Here is a 22,408-nt window from a genome sequence, read left to right as displayed (position 1 = left end):
AAAATCCATTACATTTTAAGACCATTTCCAATATCTGCTACCATAAATCAAGAAATCCATTTATTCAAGGTTACTTAAGGAGAATTAGTCACAAAAAATTTTAACAACTTCATTTTCAAAAATTAAAGTATTTTACTGTACTTGGCATTCCTATACATAATGATGTGAATTCAAAGACTGAAAGCATTAAGGGTATATAATTAAAATTCATGGGCTTAGACATAAAAAAATTCATTTAATATTTAGAATTCTCTGTAGCAAATACTGCAGAAAAATAAATCAGAATATAAACACAGTGTAATCTCCTTTGGATTTCTCCTCTGCTTAAGTGGCATTAAATAACATACAAAGTTGTTCCAAAATACTTCTATGTAATTGCTATAGCCTCAGAAACATACAATAAAAAAACCTGAAAACATGAGGCCAAGAGACCTGTGGCACTATTCATAAGGAACAAAAACTCATGAATTCCCCCATTCCTAAGGATTTCTAAAAACTACCTTCCTAATTTCAAGAGAAAATTTACTCAAAAGAGAAAAATAAAAAACAGGTCAGCTACACAACATTTACAGCTTTATTGATAGGGTATAGCCATTATGCCAAAATTCAGCCATCAATATACAACCTCATTTCCCATCTAAAGTTAATGAGAATATATTTTACTTTAAATGGGACATAGTGGCAAAGCGCCAAGAATTAAAGAATAACCTTAAAAGTCTTAATTTCATACTTCAAACATCACAAAAAGCAGTAATTCCCAAAATCATGAAAGCATAATGAAATAACTTCACAGAAAAAAATGGACATTTAAGTCATTTCTTTCTTTCCTAATATTATATAGTGAAAACAGATGTATTCAAAACTTCAGCATACTTCATAAAATCATTATTCATCGAAAATAGACAAATGTTTGCAAAGAACATTTAACTTAAATTTCATAGTTGCTTATAAAATGGCACTTGAAAAACTGACCTATATAAGGAAATAAGGGTCTTGTCAAGAGACAGTAAACTATAAATATAAAATATACCACAATGTTAAAAAACCTCATAATGTTCTATAGGAAAATCAATAAGGATAACAATCTTTCTGGGGGAAAAGTATTTAGCATTACAAATTTAAAATGCAAATTTTACACGCGAATTCAATATGGAATACATTTAAACCTTACTATGCCACATAATCATCATCTATTTTGTGGAAAACAATAAAAATTATGTACTTTTTCAATATGTGTACATCCAAATCAAAAGGTTAACTTTTACTTTTTCCTTTATTGGCAACTTTGGATGCATTTTTAGGTTTTGGTTCCCATAGGGCATTTTTTACAAATCTTGAAGCTGCAGCCCTGTCCAGCTTGCCAGCCTTTTTCTTGTCTGTTATTTCCTTGACTCTGTTCATGTATACTCTGATTCTCTCCTTAAAGACAAAAAAAGAAGAAAGGCAACAGATTTACTAAGCTGTTCACCACTAAGTTCTATTATACTATACCTCAGTTAAATTCAACAGCTTTGTATTTATTCCTTATTGAGTGGTGCTAATAAGTGCAAAGTGATTAGGATAAACACATTCCATGTTCTCCTGGGGTTCACAGTCTGAGGGGAATACAGATATTAAAAAAGTCATTTCAGAAGTGTTCTGAGTGTTTCAAAAGAGGAAGATCTAGACACTACAGAGATAAACATTTAATTGTTTATATGTGGTTATACTAAATTTTTAAATTTAGCATTCACCTAAATCCACATACTAACTCTCTTGTATCTGAAGCCTATAATCTAAAATAGAGCTTTCGGGACTTCCCTGGTGGTCCAGTGAGCAAGACTCTGCACTCCCAATGAAGGGGGCCCGGGTTCGATCACTGGTCAGGGAACTAGATCCCACATGCATGCCACAACTAAGAGTTTGCATGCCGCAACTAAGAAGCCCACATGCCACAACTAAGAAGGCTGCACGCCACAACTAAAGATCCCACGTGCCGCAACTAAGACCTGGCGCAGCCTGAATAAATAAATAATTAATTAATTAAAATAATAAAGCTTTCACATACTTTCAACATACAAACTAAACTCTCCAGAAATTTTTCTAAACAGGAAATGGCTAAGGCAGTATTTAACTATTTATTTTTTTGTGTTACCTTCATGTCACAATTAAAATAAGTATAATGAAAATACAAGATCTTTTTATCTGATGTCATAGTTCTGACTGAAAAGCACATGATATTTTCTAATGAAATATACAGTTCTAATCAGACTTTACAAGGTGAGAAACATACTAGGTTGCTGTACCACTTTGAATCTTCTGAGACCACTAATCAGAATAAAGGGCTATTCTATACTTCAGTTGGAGAAATAAAGGCGTGAGAGCTATAAAACAGCAGAGTAAATGATTGATCACTGCTTAAAAGCAAGTTTCATTAAAATAATCAAAATAGTTATATAAACATACACAGAAAAATGCAGAACCTTAGAATTTTTTAATCGTAAAAAACTGACAACCCTGCTCAAAACCCTCTCGTGGCTCCCTATTTCTCTGAGTAAAAGCCAAAGTCCTCACAACACACACCCAGCCCAGCCCCGCCCAGAATGATCTTCCCTCACAAACCCACACGGCCAGCCCTTGCTTCTTTCCAGTCCCCTCAAATGTTCACCTTGTTAATAAGTGCTGCCTTTACTACTGAAAATGGCAATCCTACCCAAGCACTCCAATGCCTCTTACTCTGTGCTATTTTTTTCTTTTTTCCCACAACGTAACTTTCCAACATACTATATCTTCATATGTATTTATTATTTGTTGTCTGTTTGATTATGTTGTTTGTTTCCCTCCACTAGATAGTCTGGCACCTGCCACAAAGGCAGGCATATTTATTGGCTTTATTCACTGAGGAATTATCTCACTTGGAAATAATGCCTGGCTTCCAGTGGGCATTCAAATATTTGTCGAATGAATAAACTATTTTCATTGCCCTTCCCCATTCATGAAAGATATGGCAAATAGGTTTCCTCTCACATACTAACTCTGTGATCAATTAGTGACATCTGTCACAAGGTCAGAAAAGGGGAATAGGTTTATGGATGCTTTTCATTTATCAACCCTTGTCCAAAATATAAATGTACTCCTCCATAAAGTGGATTCTGAGGGAAAAAGACAGATGATTTTTTTTCCAATGACAGAATTAAGTATTACACTACTCCAAATAACTTTGTGTTTAAGAGAAGAAAGAGGAATTTTATAAATGTAAAGTCCATATTAGAAAGGTGAAAGCAGATGATACAACGCATACTTCTTAAGATTTAAAGCCAGTATCACTTGTCAAATCAAGCTCTGTGGATCATATTGCTTTATATTTTTGCTTTAAGTATTTTTCACAATTTCTGTATTTAAAAATAAATTTACTTTTCTCCCAAGAAATTTAAAAGAAGAAAATGTCTTAGTCTACACATTTAAAAATTGAAGACAACATATCTGGTTTACTCATTTTTTAAAATAAATTACCAAGTACTTTACTAAGTTATAAAAAAAATACATATCAACCACCATAAAACTTTAGAACAATAATACAGTGTCAAGTGTATTTCACATATATATTTACCTCATATTTTATAAACACAAAGAATAAATTTATTAATATTCTTATTCATAAAGCCAAGTCAAGAAGGTAACCATAAGTTTGATTTCTAAATTTTTTTCTTTCAAATTGAATGATTTAATTTTTGAAGTCAGCAAAAACTCCAAGATACCAGACCTTATATAATATACTATACTTATACATCTAAATGGAATACAAAGACAAACCTAGAAGATTTATTACAGGTTGTAAATATGTCACTAATGCAGAATTACTGGACAGTACACATACAACTGGTGCCAAAAAAGCTTTTAGCTTTGTTGCCGAAGTGGATTCTTTACTGCTGAGAAAATGAATTAATGGAAGAATTGAAACGGTGGAGGAGAAACTTTCCCGTCTTGGCTAGTAAATCAACTAGAATATACTTTTAAGAATTGCATAAGAGTTTAAAAAAAAAAACAGGCAGTTGTAGAGATGAACAGGATTTCAAGAATTTATAGGAAAAATAATAAAGCAGTTATAAATAATTATTAGAATCGTGACATTTCCCCATCCAGAGATTTGTATAATATATGGGACACCCTTCTCTGACAAAGGTGAGAGAAAGAAAAACTAAAGGCACGATGAAATCTGGCTCACTTTCGTAATTTCATCCCTAAATAATCCTGTTCTCCACAATTCGTGTGATAAAGGTACTGCGATTTTACCTTTAGAAACACTACAACAGACATTACACATAAAATAAAAAGAAATCGATCCACTGCAATCTTACCAATTCCTGCTTTACTGGATGTTCCTTAGGATTAACTCCCTGCGTTGCCAAATAAACTACAAGAGAAAGATTTCATGGAATAAAATGCATATATATTAATTAAGAGCATTAATTAAAGAAACTCTAGTTACAAAAAGGAAACGTCACACAAATTATTAACTAAATCTTAAATTATTCAACCTCTTTGTAATACCAAATGTATGTGTGGCTCATGGGCATCTGGTATTCTGATTTAAAAGAAATAAATATCTGACTATTAAAATTGCCATAAAGTAGAATTGCTAGCATTTAAAAAATAAGTCACCTTTGACATGATAAATAATTTGCTTTCTAATTAACTCTAAAGTAATATACATACCCCAAAACATTGAATTCAACGTGTAAGCAGAAACTAAATCCACTTTTGCTTGTTCAAGTGGGTCCAACTATTAAAAAAAGAGGGAGAGAGAGAAAGAGAAAGAAAAAAGAAATACAAACTTTGAGCACCATCACATATTTTAAACTTTCACCAAGTACAATGTATCAAAGAAATGTTTTTTTCACTTCCTATAATCCAATAATCAAACCAAATAATCTGGAAATAATTTGCAAAAAGCAAAGTTTTGTTAACCAGTGATTTTTGCCCACAAATTTTCACTTCAGCATACCATCTTTAAGTTAAACAAGGAATGTGTATAATCCAAAATTTTAAAAAATTCTTTTGAATTATTTTAATTTCAGGATTTACAATCTGGGCTTTGTATGTCAAAAGTAATTCATCAATATAAACATTGTACATGATGCATTTATGTATAAGAAGCAGGCTAAAATGCTTAGGCAATACCAAAGACAGAAGAAACATAATGAGATTTGTTTTAGACTGTCAAAGTCAATTTACTCTTTTTGTCCTATAGGGTTTCCAGAAACCCTGATAACATCATTGTAATACTTAAAAGGTCAAAGATAGAGTCTGTCAAAAAGAATGCTGGGAGAGCTTTTTTTATTCAAAACCAAGTCAAAATAAAAATATAGTTAGGAGGTATTTCCTAAGCTTGGAGTTTGTTATATTTTCCCCTTAAAGATATCCAAACACTTAAAAATTGAAATAAAGGGGGAAAGGGGCATATATCATGTATCTGTTTCTTCTTCTATACATTTCATTAACATAGCACTCGGTTTTATGAATTACATTTTTAGAAATTACTTAAAATACCTTCTGCAACAACTCATTTCTAGAAACAGACATCATGGTCTTCAGCATCTCATCCACAGCACCAATGGAATTCTCAAATGTTGATAAATATTCATGAATTTCTACTGGGTAGTCTTCATTAATTTCTTCGCTTGCCATTATGACCAACTGGAAAAAAATTAAATTCTTAGTTCATACTGGAGACAGAGAATGCTCTCTAGGTTACAAAAAAAAAAATTAATAGGTCATATCGTATGTTTCAAAAGTGCTAAAAGAGTTAAAACCTGAAGTTAATTAAACAAATCTTAGAATATAATTCTGGAGCAGCCACGTTTAAACTTCCCCTCCTCTTAAGTTGCTGGGGAGTGGGGGGTGGGCCGCCAGGATGGAACCCACCCAAGTTCATTAACGCTACACATATCAATCCCTCAATCCCTCGATGCTTTTTGAGAACTAAAGAGATATGACTACCAAACATGTTATATCAATAATAAAAATCCTACATTTTAAAAACTTTCTGTTGAAGTTAAAGACCAAGCAAAGCAATGAAAGTGTGATAAATATACCCTACCCCCTAATGCTTGCTGAAAAAAATGATAAGCAAAGCTCTTTTTTTAAAAAACATACATATTAGCACTTCTAAATTTAGATGTTGATCTAGCAGCATGGTATATTAAACCAAAAAATTAGAAATCTTAGGTCTGAAATATTTTATGATTATTATCACTAAAATAAATTTTCAAGCCTATATTTATATTTCTATATACTCCTTAAGCTTAAAATATTAATAAGAAATTCAAGAGTCCATAGATCACATAAAGTCTGTAAGCAGAAAAGATGAAACATGGGAGAAATAAACTATATGGTTTTCATTTAGGCTAGAGCATACCTTGACAGCCCATTCTTTAAAATTCACAATTATATCATAATATTTAATAGCTATATGAGGAAAAGAAATATCCACATCAATGTATTTAATATGGTATCTAAGATCAAATTTCAGAAGCAATTCCAAGCCATTGTACCATCCTTAGGTTTTATTAGCTGAAAATACCTCTCTCATTACACAGCTAAGGAGAACATCAAGAATGTGCAAAATAACAAACAGCATAGCCAAATTGAAGTAAAGGGACTCACTCGGGCTTTCCATCTTGCCTGATCACTGACTTTGTTACCTTAGATAAATCACTGAATCTCTCTGGGCCCCAAATATCTCATCCATTAAATAAGGCATTTGGTCTAATGATCTCTGAAGTCCCTTATAATTCTAAATGTTATGACTATGTCATTTAAGTTTTAAAAGTACTACTTGAATATTTAGTCACAATATATCCACATTTCTATTCAACAAGTAGTGTCCACTGAGACATCTGGTTTCATTTCAAATTTAAAAAAAGTGAAGTCCAGGGGACTATCACTACTCACGCTGTGAAGTTACTATCCAACTACTGTGCAAACAGCAATTAAACAAAGGACTATGAGAAAAGAAAACCACACAGGAAAGAATTGTGACTTCCTATTTCAAAAAGTTAACTGAAAACACAGATTTGCCTCCCATTCCTCCCAGAAAAATCTCTCCAAAATGACAGAAGAAACACAAAAATAAGTCCATAGTAATGCTGGAAACCAAGAAGGGCACATATCCATCAGCCGACCTCAACAGCAGAAATTTTTATAAGCTAAAGAGCAAATGGGATTACACTGATAGGGAACAGAACCAAGGAGCCTGCAATCCCTTACGAACAAAAGAGAAGGAGAGGGGCTTCCCTGGTGGCGCAGTGGTTGAGAATCTGCCTGCCAATGCAGGGGACACGGGTTCGAGCCCTGGTCTGGGAGGATCCCACATGCCGCGGAGCAACTAGACCCGTGAGCCACGACTACTGAGCCTGCGCATCTGGAGCCTGCGCATCTGGAGCCTGTGCTCCGCAACGGGAGAGGCCCCGACAGTGAGAGGCTCGCGCACCGCGATGAATAGTGGCCCCCGCTCGCCGGAACTGGAGAAGGCCCTCGCACAGAAACGAAGACCCAACACACCCAGAAATAAATAAATAAATAAATTTTTAAAAAAAAAGAGAAGGAGAATCTAGGAATAAACCCAAGATGAAGGACAGTAAGAGGTGAACCATGAGGGCTGAAAGCTGCTAAACCAATCTCGCAATCTGTGGAAGGACAGCTCCAGCATCTACTGCCCAGATAAAGGTATAAGTACAGGGACAGACACAAATATAGAGAAGACTTGATATTTCTTTTCTTCACATAAAATTTTAAACCAATAAATTTGAAAAATCTGGATGATAAGAATGAGGTGCTGGGGAAAAAAATTACCAAAACTAACCTAAAAAGAAGTACATAAAACAAATAGATCATTACACAGACAAAAAAAAAAAGCTTTAAAGAAGTCAAAGATCTACGCTCCAAAAAGGTTCCAAGTCTAGAAAACATTATAGGTAATTTCTTCCAAACCTTTAAGAAACAGTTAATTTTTATGGTATTTAACTGTTTAAGAACATAGAAGGAGATGGAAAACTTAGATACCTACTTCATAACATACACAAAAATAAACTCCAGATGAATTTAAAAGATAAATGTATTAAAAGATTATATAAAATATGTAAATAATCCAAATGAAACCCAAATGCTATAAAAAGAAATGGCTGACAGACTTAAATACATAAAAACTGAAAAAACATCTATATGGTAAAAGTATACCATAAGCAAAGTTAAATGCAAGAAACAGCACGGGAGAAAATATTTGCCAAAATACAACAAAGGATTAGTCAGATTATATAAAGAGTTCCTACAAAGCATAAAACAGATTAAAATAATGAAGATCTCACCCATCAGATTGGCAATAATTTTAAAGACGGGCGAAGTTTGACGTTAGCAAGGGTATACACTGGAGGTAGAATATAAATTGGTACAGATTTCTTAAATGCACACACCCTTTGACTCAGGATACCCTCTTCAGAAAGTAGCCTACAGAAATCCTTGTATACATGCATATGAAGTTATTAAAATGGACTCCAGACTCTTCTCTTAAAGTGGGGACTTTGCCTTACATCAATTTTTCTCTCTGCTGGATCATTGCCCATAAGCTTGAAACATTTTATTCCTCCATCTTAGATAAGAAACAAAAGAAACACCTTGACTTCACATCCCCCTCCAGCTTAAGCCCCATTTTCTATCTCCCTTTTAGAACAAACTCCTCAAAAGGGTTGCTAATATTGAATACTAGAGTTCCAGTTCCTCTCCTTCCATTCTTCCTTGAATCTACTACAATCAGGCCCCTTATTTCTCACTCAAAATTGTTCTTGTCAAGGTCACCCACTCAGCCACACTGTCAAATTCAATGGTCAACTCTCAGTTCTCGTCATTTGACATAGCTGGCTCAGTCTGTCTGGTTTCCAGGGCATCACATTTCCTTGGTTTCTCTCTTAGCTCACAGGTTGCTTTCTTGGTCTTCTTTGCTGCATCCTTTTCATATCCTCAAGCCTCTTAACCTTGATGTGCCCAAGGGATGCCCTTGAATCTCTTCTCTAATTTACTCTCTAGGTGAGCTCTGGGTTTAAACTATATTAATAAACTGATGACTCCCAGGTTTGCATCTCCAGCCTTGACCTCGCCACTGAACTCCAAATTTAATGTCCAACCGCTTACTCAGTACCTTGGTTGGCTGTTAATAGATTCTCAAATGTAATGTGCCCAAAGCCCAATTCCTAATCTTGCTTACTTTATCTTGTAATAACCTATAATGGAAAAGAATCTGAAAAAGTATATGTATGTATGTATGTGTGTGTATATACAGTAAGTCCCCTACACATGAACGAGTTCAGTTCCGAGAGCACATTCGTAAGTCCGATTTGTTCGTAAGTCCAACAAAGTTATCCTAGGTACCCAACTAACACAATCAGCTATATAATACTGTACTGTAATAGGTTTATAATACTTTTCACACAAATAATACATAAAAAACAAACAAATACAAAAAATAAAGAAAACATTTTTAATCTTACAGTACAGTACCTTGAAAAGTACAGTAGTACAGTACAACAGCTGGCATACAGGGGTTGGCATCGAATGAACAGGTAGGAAATAAAGATACTGTACTACTATACTCTATACAGTACTGTAAAGTACACAAAAGGACAACCACTTGTAGAGGATGCATGCACATGACAATGTACGCCAGACACCTGAACTAACTTACATGACTGGACATGTGAACGTACATTCGCATCTTTGAAAGTTCACAACTTGAAGGTTCGTATGTAGGGGACTTACTCTGTGTATGTGTGTGTGTGTATACACACACACACACATATACACACACACACACACACACATATATATAACCAAATCACTTTGCTATACACCTGAAACTAACACAATATTGTAAATCAACTATGCTTCAATGAAAAAAAAAGAAACTAATCTTGCCTACTGCAGTCCTCCCCATCTCATTTCATGGCAACTCCACCTTTTCGACTGCTCAGACCTAAAATTACAGAATAGTCCTTGACTCCTCTTTCACCCTATCTTTAAAACATATTCACGTCCTACCACCTCTACTGCTACCACCCTAGTCTGAGCCAGTCCGAGCCATCATTGTGTCTTGCCTGTATTGTTGCAATAGCCTCCTAAATGGCTTCCCTGTTTCCATTCCAATAGTTTATTATCAAGAAAGTGATCATCTCAAATCTAAGTCAGATTCTATCATGGCTCTGCTTGGAAACCTTCAGAGGCTTGCCGCCACACTCAGTAAGAGACAAAGTCCTTATAATGGCCGAAAAAACCCTGACTCTCTGCTGCCTCCTCTGTGACCTCATCTCCTCCCACTCTGCCCCTGGCTCACTCCATTCCAGCCATAATGGCCTCACTGGGCATGCCCCTATCTCAGAGCCTTTGGACTTCTCTCCTTCCTATAATGTTTCTCCCCCACCAATGGCTTCAAAGCTCATGACTTCACCTCTGCCAGATCTCTACTCAAATGTTATCTATTGGTAAAGCTTTCCTGACCATCCTATTTTAAAATGCGTACCCCTCTTCTCATTCCCAGCACTTCCTATCTCCTTCTTCACCCTTCAGGCCTCAACAGCACCTGACATATTTCACTTATTGTCTGTCTACCTCCAAAAGAAGGTAACTACATGAAAACAGGCAGTTTTGTGTTTTGTTCACTACCACTGCCTAGCAGTCGATGAACATTTGTTGAATGAAGAAATTATAACCAAATACTGGGAATAATCTAAATAGTCATCAATAGGGGAACAGTTAAATGAATTATACCACATCCATCCAAAAGAGTAAAAATAAAGAAGTAAATCTTTATGTAGTAATACACGATAAGTGGTGAAAAAAGTCATAGAACATAGTATATAACACATAATGTGTCTAACAGATGCCATTTATTTTTTAAAAATTGTATATGTAGATATGTAGAAAAAGGTCTGGAAGGAGACATACAAAAATAGACATTCTTTCTGAGAAGGGATAGGAATTGGGAATGGGACTAAAGCAGACTCATGTTTTTAGCTCTTCATTCTTCGTTGTTTCAATTTCGTTATTTCAAAAAGCATGTATTAAAATTGTAATAAAAAATCATTAAATTTAAATAAAGGCATATTTTAATAATAAAGTATTTTGGCTTTTAACAAATACTGCAAGTATAAAAAACACCAAAAAAGCCTTTATTTAAATGTGAATTTTTTCATCCGATTTTTCTATTAGAAAATATTTCCCCTCTCAAGATCATGATGGGGGTTTTTCCTGCAATTATTCCTTGTCCCTAAGCCCCAGTAAACAAGTAGTTATTTATTGTTAAAATGGGTTACGGTGAACACTGAAAGCAAGGCAGTAAGTAAGAATGATGACTCTCATTAAATCTGAACTGAACCACTTGCCTTTTTCCTAACTAAAAAATAAAGGCAAGGGAGACTGAAAAGTAAAGGTTCTTCTATTATCAGAAATTCCCCCCAATTCAGATGATTTCTTCTAACATTTTATAGATAGTTCCTGAGTGTTTGTTCCTTCCACCGGAAGCACCGCCAAGGAGGGAGCTGCAGAAGCCGCCCTCCGTCCCCTTTGTTACTCAGGTGCCAGGATGAAGCAGTGGACGGATGGTTATCAGCAGCCAAAGCCAACACCTGAACCCCACTGCCTGTGAGCCAGGCACTACCCTAAGCACCCACACACACTCATTCATTTACTCCTCACACACAACAAACGGACCCACAGTGAGTTTCCGTAGCTTGCCCAAGACTGTACGTGGTAAATGTCCAAAGACGAGAAAGAAGAGAACTCACCCCCCTCTGCCCCTCACTCGCTGCCCGGTTCTACAGGGACTCCCCACCCCTCCACCTACTCCTTCTAAAGCGCAGGCTGCGGAAGTGGAGAAAGTGGAAGAGGGCATGAGAGAAGGTGCCTCTCTTCATCCCTCAGGAAGGTCTGGCTGAGACTCAGGGGCAGAGGGGAGAAACCCAGCCCAGCAATCCCCACAGGACGTTACTGCCATTCCTTCCCTCCTCTCGTTGGCGATGAGAGCCACAGTACCGACAGGAGAAAAGGAGGGGCACACGACATCCCCTACCTCCTCCCCTCCATTCTCTGCTTCAGGGAGCTCAGTGCAGCCTGGAACCTGGAAGTCGCCCCTCATCACTTCCTCAGGCCCCAGTGCCATCAGTCCTGTCAATACGGCCTCCTTAATCTCCTTAGCCACAGGCTTTCCCCCATTCTCACTAACTAGATCATTTCAAGATCTTTGGAGTAGTCTCCCTACTGTCAATTTTTCTCCACTCTCAATGTTAGGATGTTACAAAACGTAACTTTTCTATAAAGATAGTCTGGTCATGGTACACCCCTGCTTAAAATCCTGCAATAGTTTCCCGCCACCTTGAAGATAAACTCCAAACCCCTTATATGGATGTGAGGCCCTTTACGATGTGGCCCTTGCTTGTCTGACTAGCCTCATCTTTCATTGCTCCCCTCTTCCAATCCTATAGCTGTAGCCGCCATGGCAGTTTTCCAAATGTTCTATGCCCATTCAGTCTAACCTTTCGCCTGTGTGGTTCTCTATACATGAACCACCCTTCCCACTTCACTTTGTTCAAACCCTGCTTATGTTTGGAGGTAACATCAGGTTTCCCTTTAGTGGATAAGACTTCTCTGAGTGCCACCCTCCCATTCCCTCTGTCTGGCTAAGCACAGCTACAGGTTCTCATGTCACCTAAAACACTATCTGGTGACATGTGTTGATTTACTTAACTTTGACTACAAGCTCCCTGAGGGGGCGGTGTCATCAATATGACACCGCCATGCTGATGTGTCACCAGTGGCTGACACACAGAATGACTTTATGTCTCAACTTGCCCAAGAGAGTCCCCATTTATGTCTATTGTTTCAGCTTGCATCTGCTCAGCTCCCCATTTCTCTTTCAGAAGCCCCAGCTTGAGCAATAAATTAGAGGGTCACCCTAACAAAAGTAGGTTCTCTGACCCTTGCCACCACTCCTCACTCCACTTTGTTAGAGAACATGAGAGCCTAGAGAGTGCCTCCTGGTACCAGCTGGTGTTCAACCAGAGCAGCGGAACCAGTAGGAGGTATTCTGAAGAGATGTACTGCAAGAAACTGGTTTATGCAATTGCGGAGGAATCTGCAGGGCAGGCGAGCAAGAAAGAACATGCTGGAACTCTTGGCTGCAAGCTGAAACTGCTGTCCACCGGTGGAACTTCTTTTTCGTCAGGGAAGCTTCAGCTCTGCTTCTAAAGCCTTCTAATTAATTGGATCAAGCCCACCCAGATTATCTAGAATAATAAAAGTCAACTGTTTGTGTATTTCGATTATATCTTCAAATACCTTCAGAGCAATACCTAGTTTGGTGTTGGACTGAATGGGGGCTGCAGCCTCGCCAAGCTGACACATCAAAAAGACCATCACACTCCTTTAAGCCTCCAGAACTACAGCCAGGAAAGGTATATTCCTGGCATCACAAATTGTTGCTCTGACAGCATTTTTCCACAATAGACATGTTATTGATGATTGTCAGGTTCCCAAGTAATAAAACTAGAGTTCAAATTCCAGTTAACAAATGTGGAAGAAATCATAACCTTTAAAAAAAAAGAAAATCACCATTTTGCAACCCCTAGTGAAATTACAGATTCACGTAATGTTCACCGACAGATAAAAGGGGAAGTTTACAATAGAGAAGTGAGACTGTCACTACCTGAACCCACAGATCAGTCTTCATCACTAAAAGCATGACATAAACGTATCATGAACCTCCTGATGTGAAGCAATGTGACATACACAGCAGCGTCTGTGTAGCATTTCCAACTCCCCAAAAAAGTTGAATCTGAATCTAACTGAACCTTTAGAGCTAACTTTCAACTTACAGGAAATATGGAGGATAAAGAAACAAGTTCATGCCACAAGAAAGCAAACACACAAATCTGGAATGAGAAATACTCTATAGGACAACTGACCTGGTTTCCATAACAAGTTAATGGCATGAAAAAAAACTAAGAAAAGGGAGAGGAGGGAGAGAAAGAAGAGATCTAACAACCAAATGGAATGTGTAGACCTTGTTTGGATCTTGATTCAAATAAAGTAAGTGTAAGACGATATTTTTGAAAGAAAGAAACCTAAACATGGAATGGGTACTAGATGACACTGAGAAATTATTGATAATTTTGCTATGAAATTATAATTCAGCTATAAAAATGGCATCACAGTTACATAAGAAAATACCCCTATGATTTAAGGATGTAAACTGATGCACATAAGGGTAAAATTACAAGACATGTTGAATTTACCTTAAAAAAAAAAAAAGCTAGCCTTCAAGGATTCACCATACTTTGAGAACAAAGATAAGAACTTATGTACATTATTTCTATAGTGAAATTAGATAGCCAACCCACAAATTAACTTTTAGAATATAACCCAGTTCATAAATTGGGGAAGGCTTCCCTGGAGGCGAGGTAGTTGGGAATCCGCCTGCCAATGCAGGGGACACGGGTTTGAGCCCTGGTCCAGGAAGATCCCACATGGCACAGTGCAACTAAGCCTGTGTGCTGCAACTACTGAGCCTGCGCTCTAGAGCCCGCGCACCACAACTACTGAAGCCCGCACGTCTAGAGCCCGTGCTCCACAACAACAGAAGCCGCCGCAGTGAGAAGCCCGCGCACTGCAACGAAGAGTAGCCCGCCCTCTCTGCAACTAGAGAAAGCTCACATGCAGCAATGAAGACCCAACACAGCCAAAAATAAAAATATATAATAAAATAAATAAATTTTTTTTAAAAACCTCCTAGGTTTCAAAAAAATAAATTAATTGGGGAACACCTAAATAGAAAGTATAGTCTAGAATACTCGACTACATCTCATTTCAACTCCAAATATAATTTGGGGTGAGGGAAAGGTAGGTTACTGGGTGTTCACCAGCTCTGTGATAGTTGCTAAACAACTTATAAAAACAAGACAGAGCCAGTGGCCTCAAATGAGGTTTGTATTGTATTACTAACCTTTCCAACAAAGGCTGACGTTCCAGTCTAATTACTTCCATAATGTCACAAATTTCCTTCTAAAAAAATCCTGATGCCTTATATCTTTACTTGGCCCTTACAAAAATGTATGCATGCAAACATAAATTAAAAAACCAAGTCTAAAGTCAAATGAAAAACTAGGGAAAAATATTTGCAACATTAAGACAGATAAAAGAAGCCTCTGCAAATCAACTTAAGAACAACACACAAGAATACCTACAACCCGGACTTCCCTGGTGGTGCAGTGGTTAAGAATCCCCCTGCCAATGCAGGAGACATGGGTTCAAGCCCTGGTCTGGGAAGATCCCACATGCTGCTGAGCAACTAAGCCCGTGCGCCACAACTACTGAGCCTGTGCTCTAGAGCTTGTAAGCCACAACTACTGAAGCCCGCGCACCTAGAGCCTGTGTTCTGCAACAAGAGAAGCGACCGCAAGGAGAAGCCCGCACACCACAACGAAGAGTAGCCCCTGCTGGCCGTAACTAGAGAAAGCCCGTGCGCAGCAACAAAGACCCAACGCAGCCAAAAATAAATTTATAACAAAAAAAAGAATACCTACAACCCAAAAGAAAAATGAACAAAGAAAATCAGCAGTTCACATATAAAGGAATCCAGACGACCAATAAGCAAAAATAAAGCTATTCAATCTTACTCATAATTAAAGAAACATAAATCACCAGAACAAGATGCCAATTTTCTTTTTAACATCTTTATTCGAGTTAATTGCTTTACAATGGTGTGTTAGTTTATGCTTTATAACAAAGTGAATCAGCTATACATATACATATATCCCCATATCTCTTCCCTCTTGCGTCTCCCTCCCTCCCACCCTCCCTATCCCACCCCTCTAGGTGGTCACAAAGCACCGAGCTGATCTCCCTGTGCTATGTGGCTGCTTCCCACTAGCTATCTATTTTACATTTGGTAGTGTATATATGTCCATGCCACTCTCTCACTTTGTCCCAGCTTACCCTTCCCCCTCCCCGTATCCTCAAGTCCATTCTCTAGTAGGTCTGCGTCTTTATTCCCGTCTTGCCCCTAGGTTCTTCCTGACCATTTTTTTGTTTGTTTTTTAGATTCCATATACATATATGTTAGCATACGGTATTTGTTTTTCTCTTTCTGACTTACTTCACTCTGTATGACAGTCTCTAGGTCCATCCACCTCACTACAAATAACTCAATTTCGTTTCTTTTTATGGCTGAGTAATATTCCATTGTATATATGTGCCACATCTTCTTTATCCATTCATCTGTTGATGGACACTTAGGTTGCTTCCAGGTCCTGACTATTGTAAATAGAGCTGCAATGAACATTGTGGTACATGACTCTTTCTGAATTATGGTTTTCTCAGGGTATATGCCCAGTAGTGGGATTGCTGGGTCTTATGGTAGCTCTATTTCTAGTTTTTTAAGGAACCTCCATACTGTTCTCCATAGTGGCTGTGTCAATTTACATTACCACCAACAGTGCAAGAGGGTTCCCTTTTCTCCACACCCTCTCTAGCATTTATCATTTGTAGATTTTTTGATGATGGCCATTCTGACCGGTGTGAGATGATATCTCATTGTAGTTTTGATTTGCATTTTTCTAATGATTAATTATGTTGAGCATTCTTTCACGTGTTTGTTGGCAACAAGATGCCATTTTTCATCTGTCAAACAAGCAAAAATCAAAAAGATTGACAGTACTTAATATGGGCAAAGATGAAGAGAAACAGCCTCTCATTTACTATTAATTGGAGTGCAAACTGAGCATTTTGGGGGGCAAATTTGGCACTATGCTTTAAAATTGTACATGCGTAAATACTTTGACCCAGCAATTCTACGTCTCAAAATGCACATTTTCACATAAGATAATGTTTAAGGATGTCCACTGCAACACTTTTTAAAAACACACTTTAAAGCAGGGAACAACCACCATGCTCATTAGCAAGGACTGGTTAAATAATTTATGATATATTCATTCAATAAAATACTCTGCAGCAGGGAAAAATATGAAGCAGAGCTTCGATTCCTGAGATATATTAAGTGAGCAAAAACTGAAGAACAGCATTTATAATACAACCCATTTGTTTCTAAGAAAAAAGATGTATGAGTGTGGACGCATACTTCTATATGCATGTAAGTTTCTTAAAAAATACAAAAGGAACTGTTAACTATGGTTACTTCTGAGAAACCAAAGCAGGAAGGTAAAGGAGCACATTTTATGTTATACTCTCAGAATTAGGATCTCTAAACAATAATATATGTAACATATTACAACAGTACATAAGTTTATGAATAAAATTTTCAACTCTCTGAAATTTTGAATTTACTTTAGTTCCGAATATGCCAGATAAAATGGCATTTGCCCCCAACTCAACAGTTACAATCAAACCTATATTCTTGGGACTTCCCTTGTGGCACAGTGGTTAAGAATCCTCCTGCCAATGCAGGGGACACGGGTTCGAGCCCTGGTCTGGGAAGATCCCACATGCCTCGGAGCAACTAAGCCGTGCGCCACAACTACTGAGCCTGCGCTCTAGAGCCCGCGAGCCACAACTACTGAAGCCTGCGCGCCTAGAGCCCATGCTCCGCAACAAGAGAAGCCACCGCAATGAGAAGCCCGCGCACCGCAATGAAGACCCAACGCAGCCAAAAATAAATAAATTTTTTAAAAAACCCTATATTCTTTAGCTCTATTTTATTCAAAGAACTATATGAATGGATTGCCTTCCCTACACCTAAATTTTCTAGCCACCATAAGGCCACTTTCTCTCTATTGTCATGGTACAAAAGCCTTTCTAGCCTCGTGCTCTCTAGAGACTCCTCCTAGAGTTGTTGTGAGGACTCCCTGCCCCCAACATGTTTGGTCTGCTTAACTCGGCTCCCTCATCAACAATGCTTTCTCAAGGAAGCATTCCCTCTTGCCTCACAGTAAGTCACATCCACTAGTTATAGTCTCACAGCACCATGTATTTCTCCGTATCATTGTTGTAATTTTATATTTCTGTGATTATTTGATTAGTGTCCATCACCCACACTGGACTGTAAGCACCTTGGTTGCAGGGCAAGTCTTTGCTCATATACACTCCAAATATCAGGGTAGCATGTCACAGATGCTAAATAAATATCTATTAAAGAAATGACTCCTCAGTGCCTGGCATGTAGTCAATGCTGAGTAAATGTGGAGTAGGTGCTAGGAAGAGAGTAGGGATAAATAAAGCAACTGTCAGACAACCGAGAAAGGACCCATTTGAAGGTGGGTAACATTAATTTGGGTCTTTTGTGAATTTCTTTAGCAGGGTTCAGTAGGCCTGGAGCAAGAATGGTAATCCAGAATAAGGAACTGACTAATGGATACACAGGAAAGGACTTGCAAAAGCATCCTGAAGACAGCTGACTGGGAGGTATGGCCTTGAAGGGAGAGAGAAGGCTTTTTCCTCTGCTTGCAATACCCCCTCCCCCCACTCCTCCCCTGTCTTCTGGGCCTAGTAAAACCTATTAATCCTTTAAAACCCACATCAAATGTCCTCTCCTCTATAAAGGCTTCCATATCTCCCAAACAAAAGTAGTCTCTTCTTCCTCTTTGCTCCCAAGGTTCTCCAGACCATTATCACTTATCCATTAATAACACTCCTTCTCATGTATCTTGATAAATCCAAAAATGTCAGTCCTCGTTTATCTATCTGATCCATAACTTGCGTCTGAGAACAGTGAACACATTACTCCACCCTGAATTCCACAACACTAGACTCTCAAAACTGTCCTTGTCCCCCGATGGCTGTTCTTTCTGTCTACTTTGTTGGGTCTTCATCTCCCCAAACCTATAAAGGCTAAGATGCCTAAAGACTCACGTCTTGTGCTGCTTTTCTGTTTACATGCACTCCTTTGGCAATTGTCTCCAGTCTCACGATTTTAAATACCAACTGACAACTCCCAAATGTTCTTTTCCAGCAATGACCTCCCCACTGAACTCCAGATTTGGTAGACTCAATTGCCTACTCAACATCTCCACTTGGATGACTAACAGAGATCTCAAACTTAACACATCATAATGAACTCCCAATTCTCCCTCACAAGCCTGCTCCTCCCATAGTTTTCCACTTCTCAGTTCATGGCAATTAACCATTCTAGTTGCCCAAGCCCAAAACCCTGACAGTTCTCTTACAACCCACATTCAATCCAGAAGCAAATCTGTTAGCTTTACCTATGAAATACATCCAGAATTGAACTGCTACTCACCACAGTCTTTCCAGCTGTGAAGCTGCTATCATCTCATCTGAATTATTACACCTTCCTAATTAGTCTCCTGGCTTTGCCCTACCCCTCTCTCCAACAACCTGCTCCTAACACAGCAGGCAGAGTGATCCTATTAAAAACCTAAACCAGATCATGTCACTCCTCTGTTCAAAACCTTCCACTGGTTATTTACCCACTGTATCTCCACGTGATTAACATAAAGTCTTGCCACGTACTTAATAACTATTTGTTCACTAACTAAAAACAATGAAAGTAAACTGGAACCAAATTTTGGAGAATCTCAATATCAGATTAGGATAGTGACCATGTGGATCCAAAAGAAAATATATAATAATGTACATTCCAGGGCTGTTTCCATCCCTATACTAAGTAGAGTTACATACAATTATGAACTAAGCCAGGAACAAATCCAAAATATATATAATTTGAGGGGAAAACTAGAGAGACATCCGTAAATGCTGCATCAGAATTCTATTAACGTAATGACTTTTTTGCACTGCATTACCTTAGAAAATGATAGTGAAATGTATATACAACAATCTCTCCATAAATATTGTTGTCTTTGGCAGATAGTCTACGCTAGTGCAGCCTGTAACTCTCCTTCATACTTACAGTAAAATCACGGAGAAAAGATAGAGATGCTAGCCTCTAAAAACAAATTTATCCCAAAGTCTCATAGTAGAAAAAGATATAAATTACAAAGAGGTTGCTCAAGATCGAGATGAATAATTAAATCAGATTACAATGAAATTACTTCAATTGTTAATTCTAACGTTTAATTCGAAGTGTTTTCAAAATTATTGATGTGAAGCAGTAAAATTACCTTCCAAAACTATGGAATTTGCTTATGACAATATTCTCATCTCCTCTCAGGTGTACTGTGCAGGTTAAATAAATAATATAGGTAAAGTTTTTAGAACAGTGCCTGGCTCAGGACTCAATACATTAACTAGTAATACTAGTTATTATTTTACTAAAGTGAAAATGATCAAACACCCCAACCCAGTGGGGACTACTTAGAGCCATACTTGAAGGGTCAACTGTTTGCAAACAGTCGCTAACTGAGATAAAACACATAAAGAGCCATTTGAAAATTTTAAGACTGTTATGAAAAATTATATCACCTCTGAACTGCAATACATACAACATAGCTATCTGAAGACAGCTATAACATCTTTTGACTCAGAACCGTTCTAATTATTTTGAAAACACATTATTCACACAATCATTATTTTCTCTTTCAACAAAACGGTGAGCTCTATCATTTTCCATCAATCACAAACAGTTCTCAGAATTTCAATAGGAATTATTTGGTTATTTTCGAATCCAAAGTCAACATTCGGTTAAGTCTCGGGTCAGTCTACTATCAGTCCAAAAAGATTAATAAGTGGCCAGCAAACATCTCATTGGGACAGATACATCTTTATCAAGCCAAAACTCTTGCAGTGAACAAACAGCAAGACACAAAAGATACTTTCAAACAGAAGTTTCAGTCACGCTAAACTTTCCTGGGCCGTAAAGAAAACCCACTTTTTTGAGATTCCATTAGATTTCACCTTAAGGTCGAAATTAGCCTACCATCTCAGGTGGGCTAATATTGCAGTGACAGGCAGTGCGTGATCATGTATGTGAATGATAACGGATGACACGGGAAAGCTACTCGCCTACATCTGCCACTTTGGCCTTCCTCCCTCAACCAGGTTTGAAGGCAGCTAAAAATTAACGGTGAAGTCACGTGCTCTTAATTTCTCCGCCCCCCCAATACTTGAGAGGCGGAGCTAAGAAGCGAGGAAAAAGCGAAAGGCCGGACCCAGAGACGTGAAGGGCCAAGGTAAGCCGAAGCCAGCAAGCAGCCACAGGAAAGCGGAAGTGGGGGATCTTGCCACGACGCTGCCCCAACGCTCGCATTCGCGGAAGGCTACGCAGCCCGGTCCCCCTCCCCACAGTCAGCCGGAGGGTGACAGGGGGCTTCCAGGAGAAGCGAACTTAAAAGCACGAGAAACTCCAACCCCAGCTCTGAATAATACCTCGCGGGCCTTCCACTCCTGCCTCCCAGAAAGCAGTCGGCGGCGGTGACGTCAGTGGCGCGCCGGCTCTGCCCGCGGCGCGAGCGGCGCTCTCCGGTGACCTCACGCTGCTCGCCCCGCCCCTTCGCTCCTTTCCCTTCCGCCTTCGAAGGCCATTTTCTAACCGCGCCGCAGGCCGAAGGTGTGGGAGGTTGTTGGGGCGGGGCGCCGGCACCTTTTTCTAGATTTGCATTTGGCCAACGCCCACCGGATTACAAACTGAGCATATTTAACCAGAAAAAAAAATGTTAGTTACTAAAGCTTTGTGCTGGTTTTTACGTTCGCTGAAGTTGCAGGGCCCAGGTTCTTACTACGCTCCCATTGTCCGCCTCAAAATTAGCCTCCAAAGCAGCTTCCCAAGTTATCCGTGGGGAAAGTTTCGGGTTCTTTTGTTTTTCCAACCCATCGCTACGAGATACTTTTGTAAAATACAATCAAAATGAATTGCTTGAAGGATGGATAAAAAGGCAAAAGAGAAGCCCAGATTTCTAATTATTTCAAAAAACATAAAACTGCACTGCAATAAATGAAATCAGAACAAACATAAGAGGAAAAAAAGACAAAGACTGCATATTGCTACTTGAACGATTAGGAGCATCGTTTTTACATTCCTGACTTGATTCCACAATCGTAATTTAACAAAAAGTTACGCATGAAATAGCGATTCCATATATTAAATGCCTACAAAAGCACTTTGAACAAACACCGTGTGTGTCAATATCTAAAGTATTTTAAGTGGCAAATGAGCTTTCTTCTGGTTTGTTATTCTAATCTACAGGGATTAAAGATAAGGCTTCTGGTTGAGGGTGGTGAGTATCTAAACTGTTTCTCTGGGTTTTTTTTACACTCAGTAGAGAAACAGAGATAAGTTGATGGGAATGGGAGAAGAGTTTTTAAAGCAATTTCTGCGAGCTAAGAATATTCATTTTTAACTTTTATCTGAAATAAAACAGGGACTTCCCTGGTGGTCCAGTGGCTAAGACTCCATGCTCCCAGTGCAGGGGGCCGGTGTTCGATCCCTGGTCAGGGAACTAGATCCCACATGCCACAACTA

The 22,408-nt window shown here is 38.3% G+C and overlaps 1 protein-coding gene across 1 annotated transcript; it reads right to left on the bottom strand.

The window, feature by feature from the left end:
* Window positions 1-222: 222 nt before the first annotated feature.
* On the bottom strand, window positions 223-21,417 carry C1D (C1D nuclear receptor corepressor). Its single transcript, XM_082356441.1, has 5 exons — window positions 21,316-21,417; window positions 5,530-5,676; window positions 4,696-4,762; window positions 4,338-4,393; window positions 223-1,419 (listed from the first exon to the last, which is right to left on the bottom strand). The coding sequence occupies exons 2-5, from the start codon at window positions 5,665-5,667 to the stop codon at window positions 1,255-1,257; spliced, it is 426 nt and encodes a 141-aa protein (XP_082212567.1). The 5' UTR covers window positions 5,668-5,676; window positions 21,316-21,417; the 3' UTR covers window positions 223-1,254.
* Window positions 21,418-22,408: the final 991 nt, after the last annotated feature.

The sequence above is a fragment of the Balaenoptera borealis genome (assembly GCF_965194805.1).
Source record: "Balaenoptera borealis genome assembly, chromosome: 15".
Lineage (NCBI taxonomy): Eukaryota > Metazoa > Chordata > Mammalia > Artiodactyla > Balaenopteridae > Balaenoptera > Balaenoptera borealis.
Note: the sequence above shows the minus strand (reverse complement) of the source record. Positions and strands in the feature narration are given on the sequence as shown.

Bases quoted from the DNA above. Each gene is read 5' to 3' on its own strand.
- C1D (XM_082356441.1), bottom strand. From the start codon at position 5,667: ATGGCAAGCGAAGAAATTAATGAAGACTACCCAGTAGAAATTCATGAA. The intron at 4,763-5,529 runs GTATTTTAAGTA...TTTTTTTAATAG, and splicing joins GAAATGAGTTGTTGCAGAAG to TTGGACCCACTTGAACAAGC. The intron at 4,394-4,695 runs GTATGTATATTA...TTTCTCTTGTAG, and splicing joins GTTGAATTCAATGTTTTGGG to TTTATTTGGCAACGCAGGGA.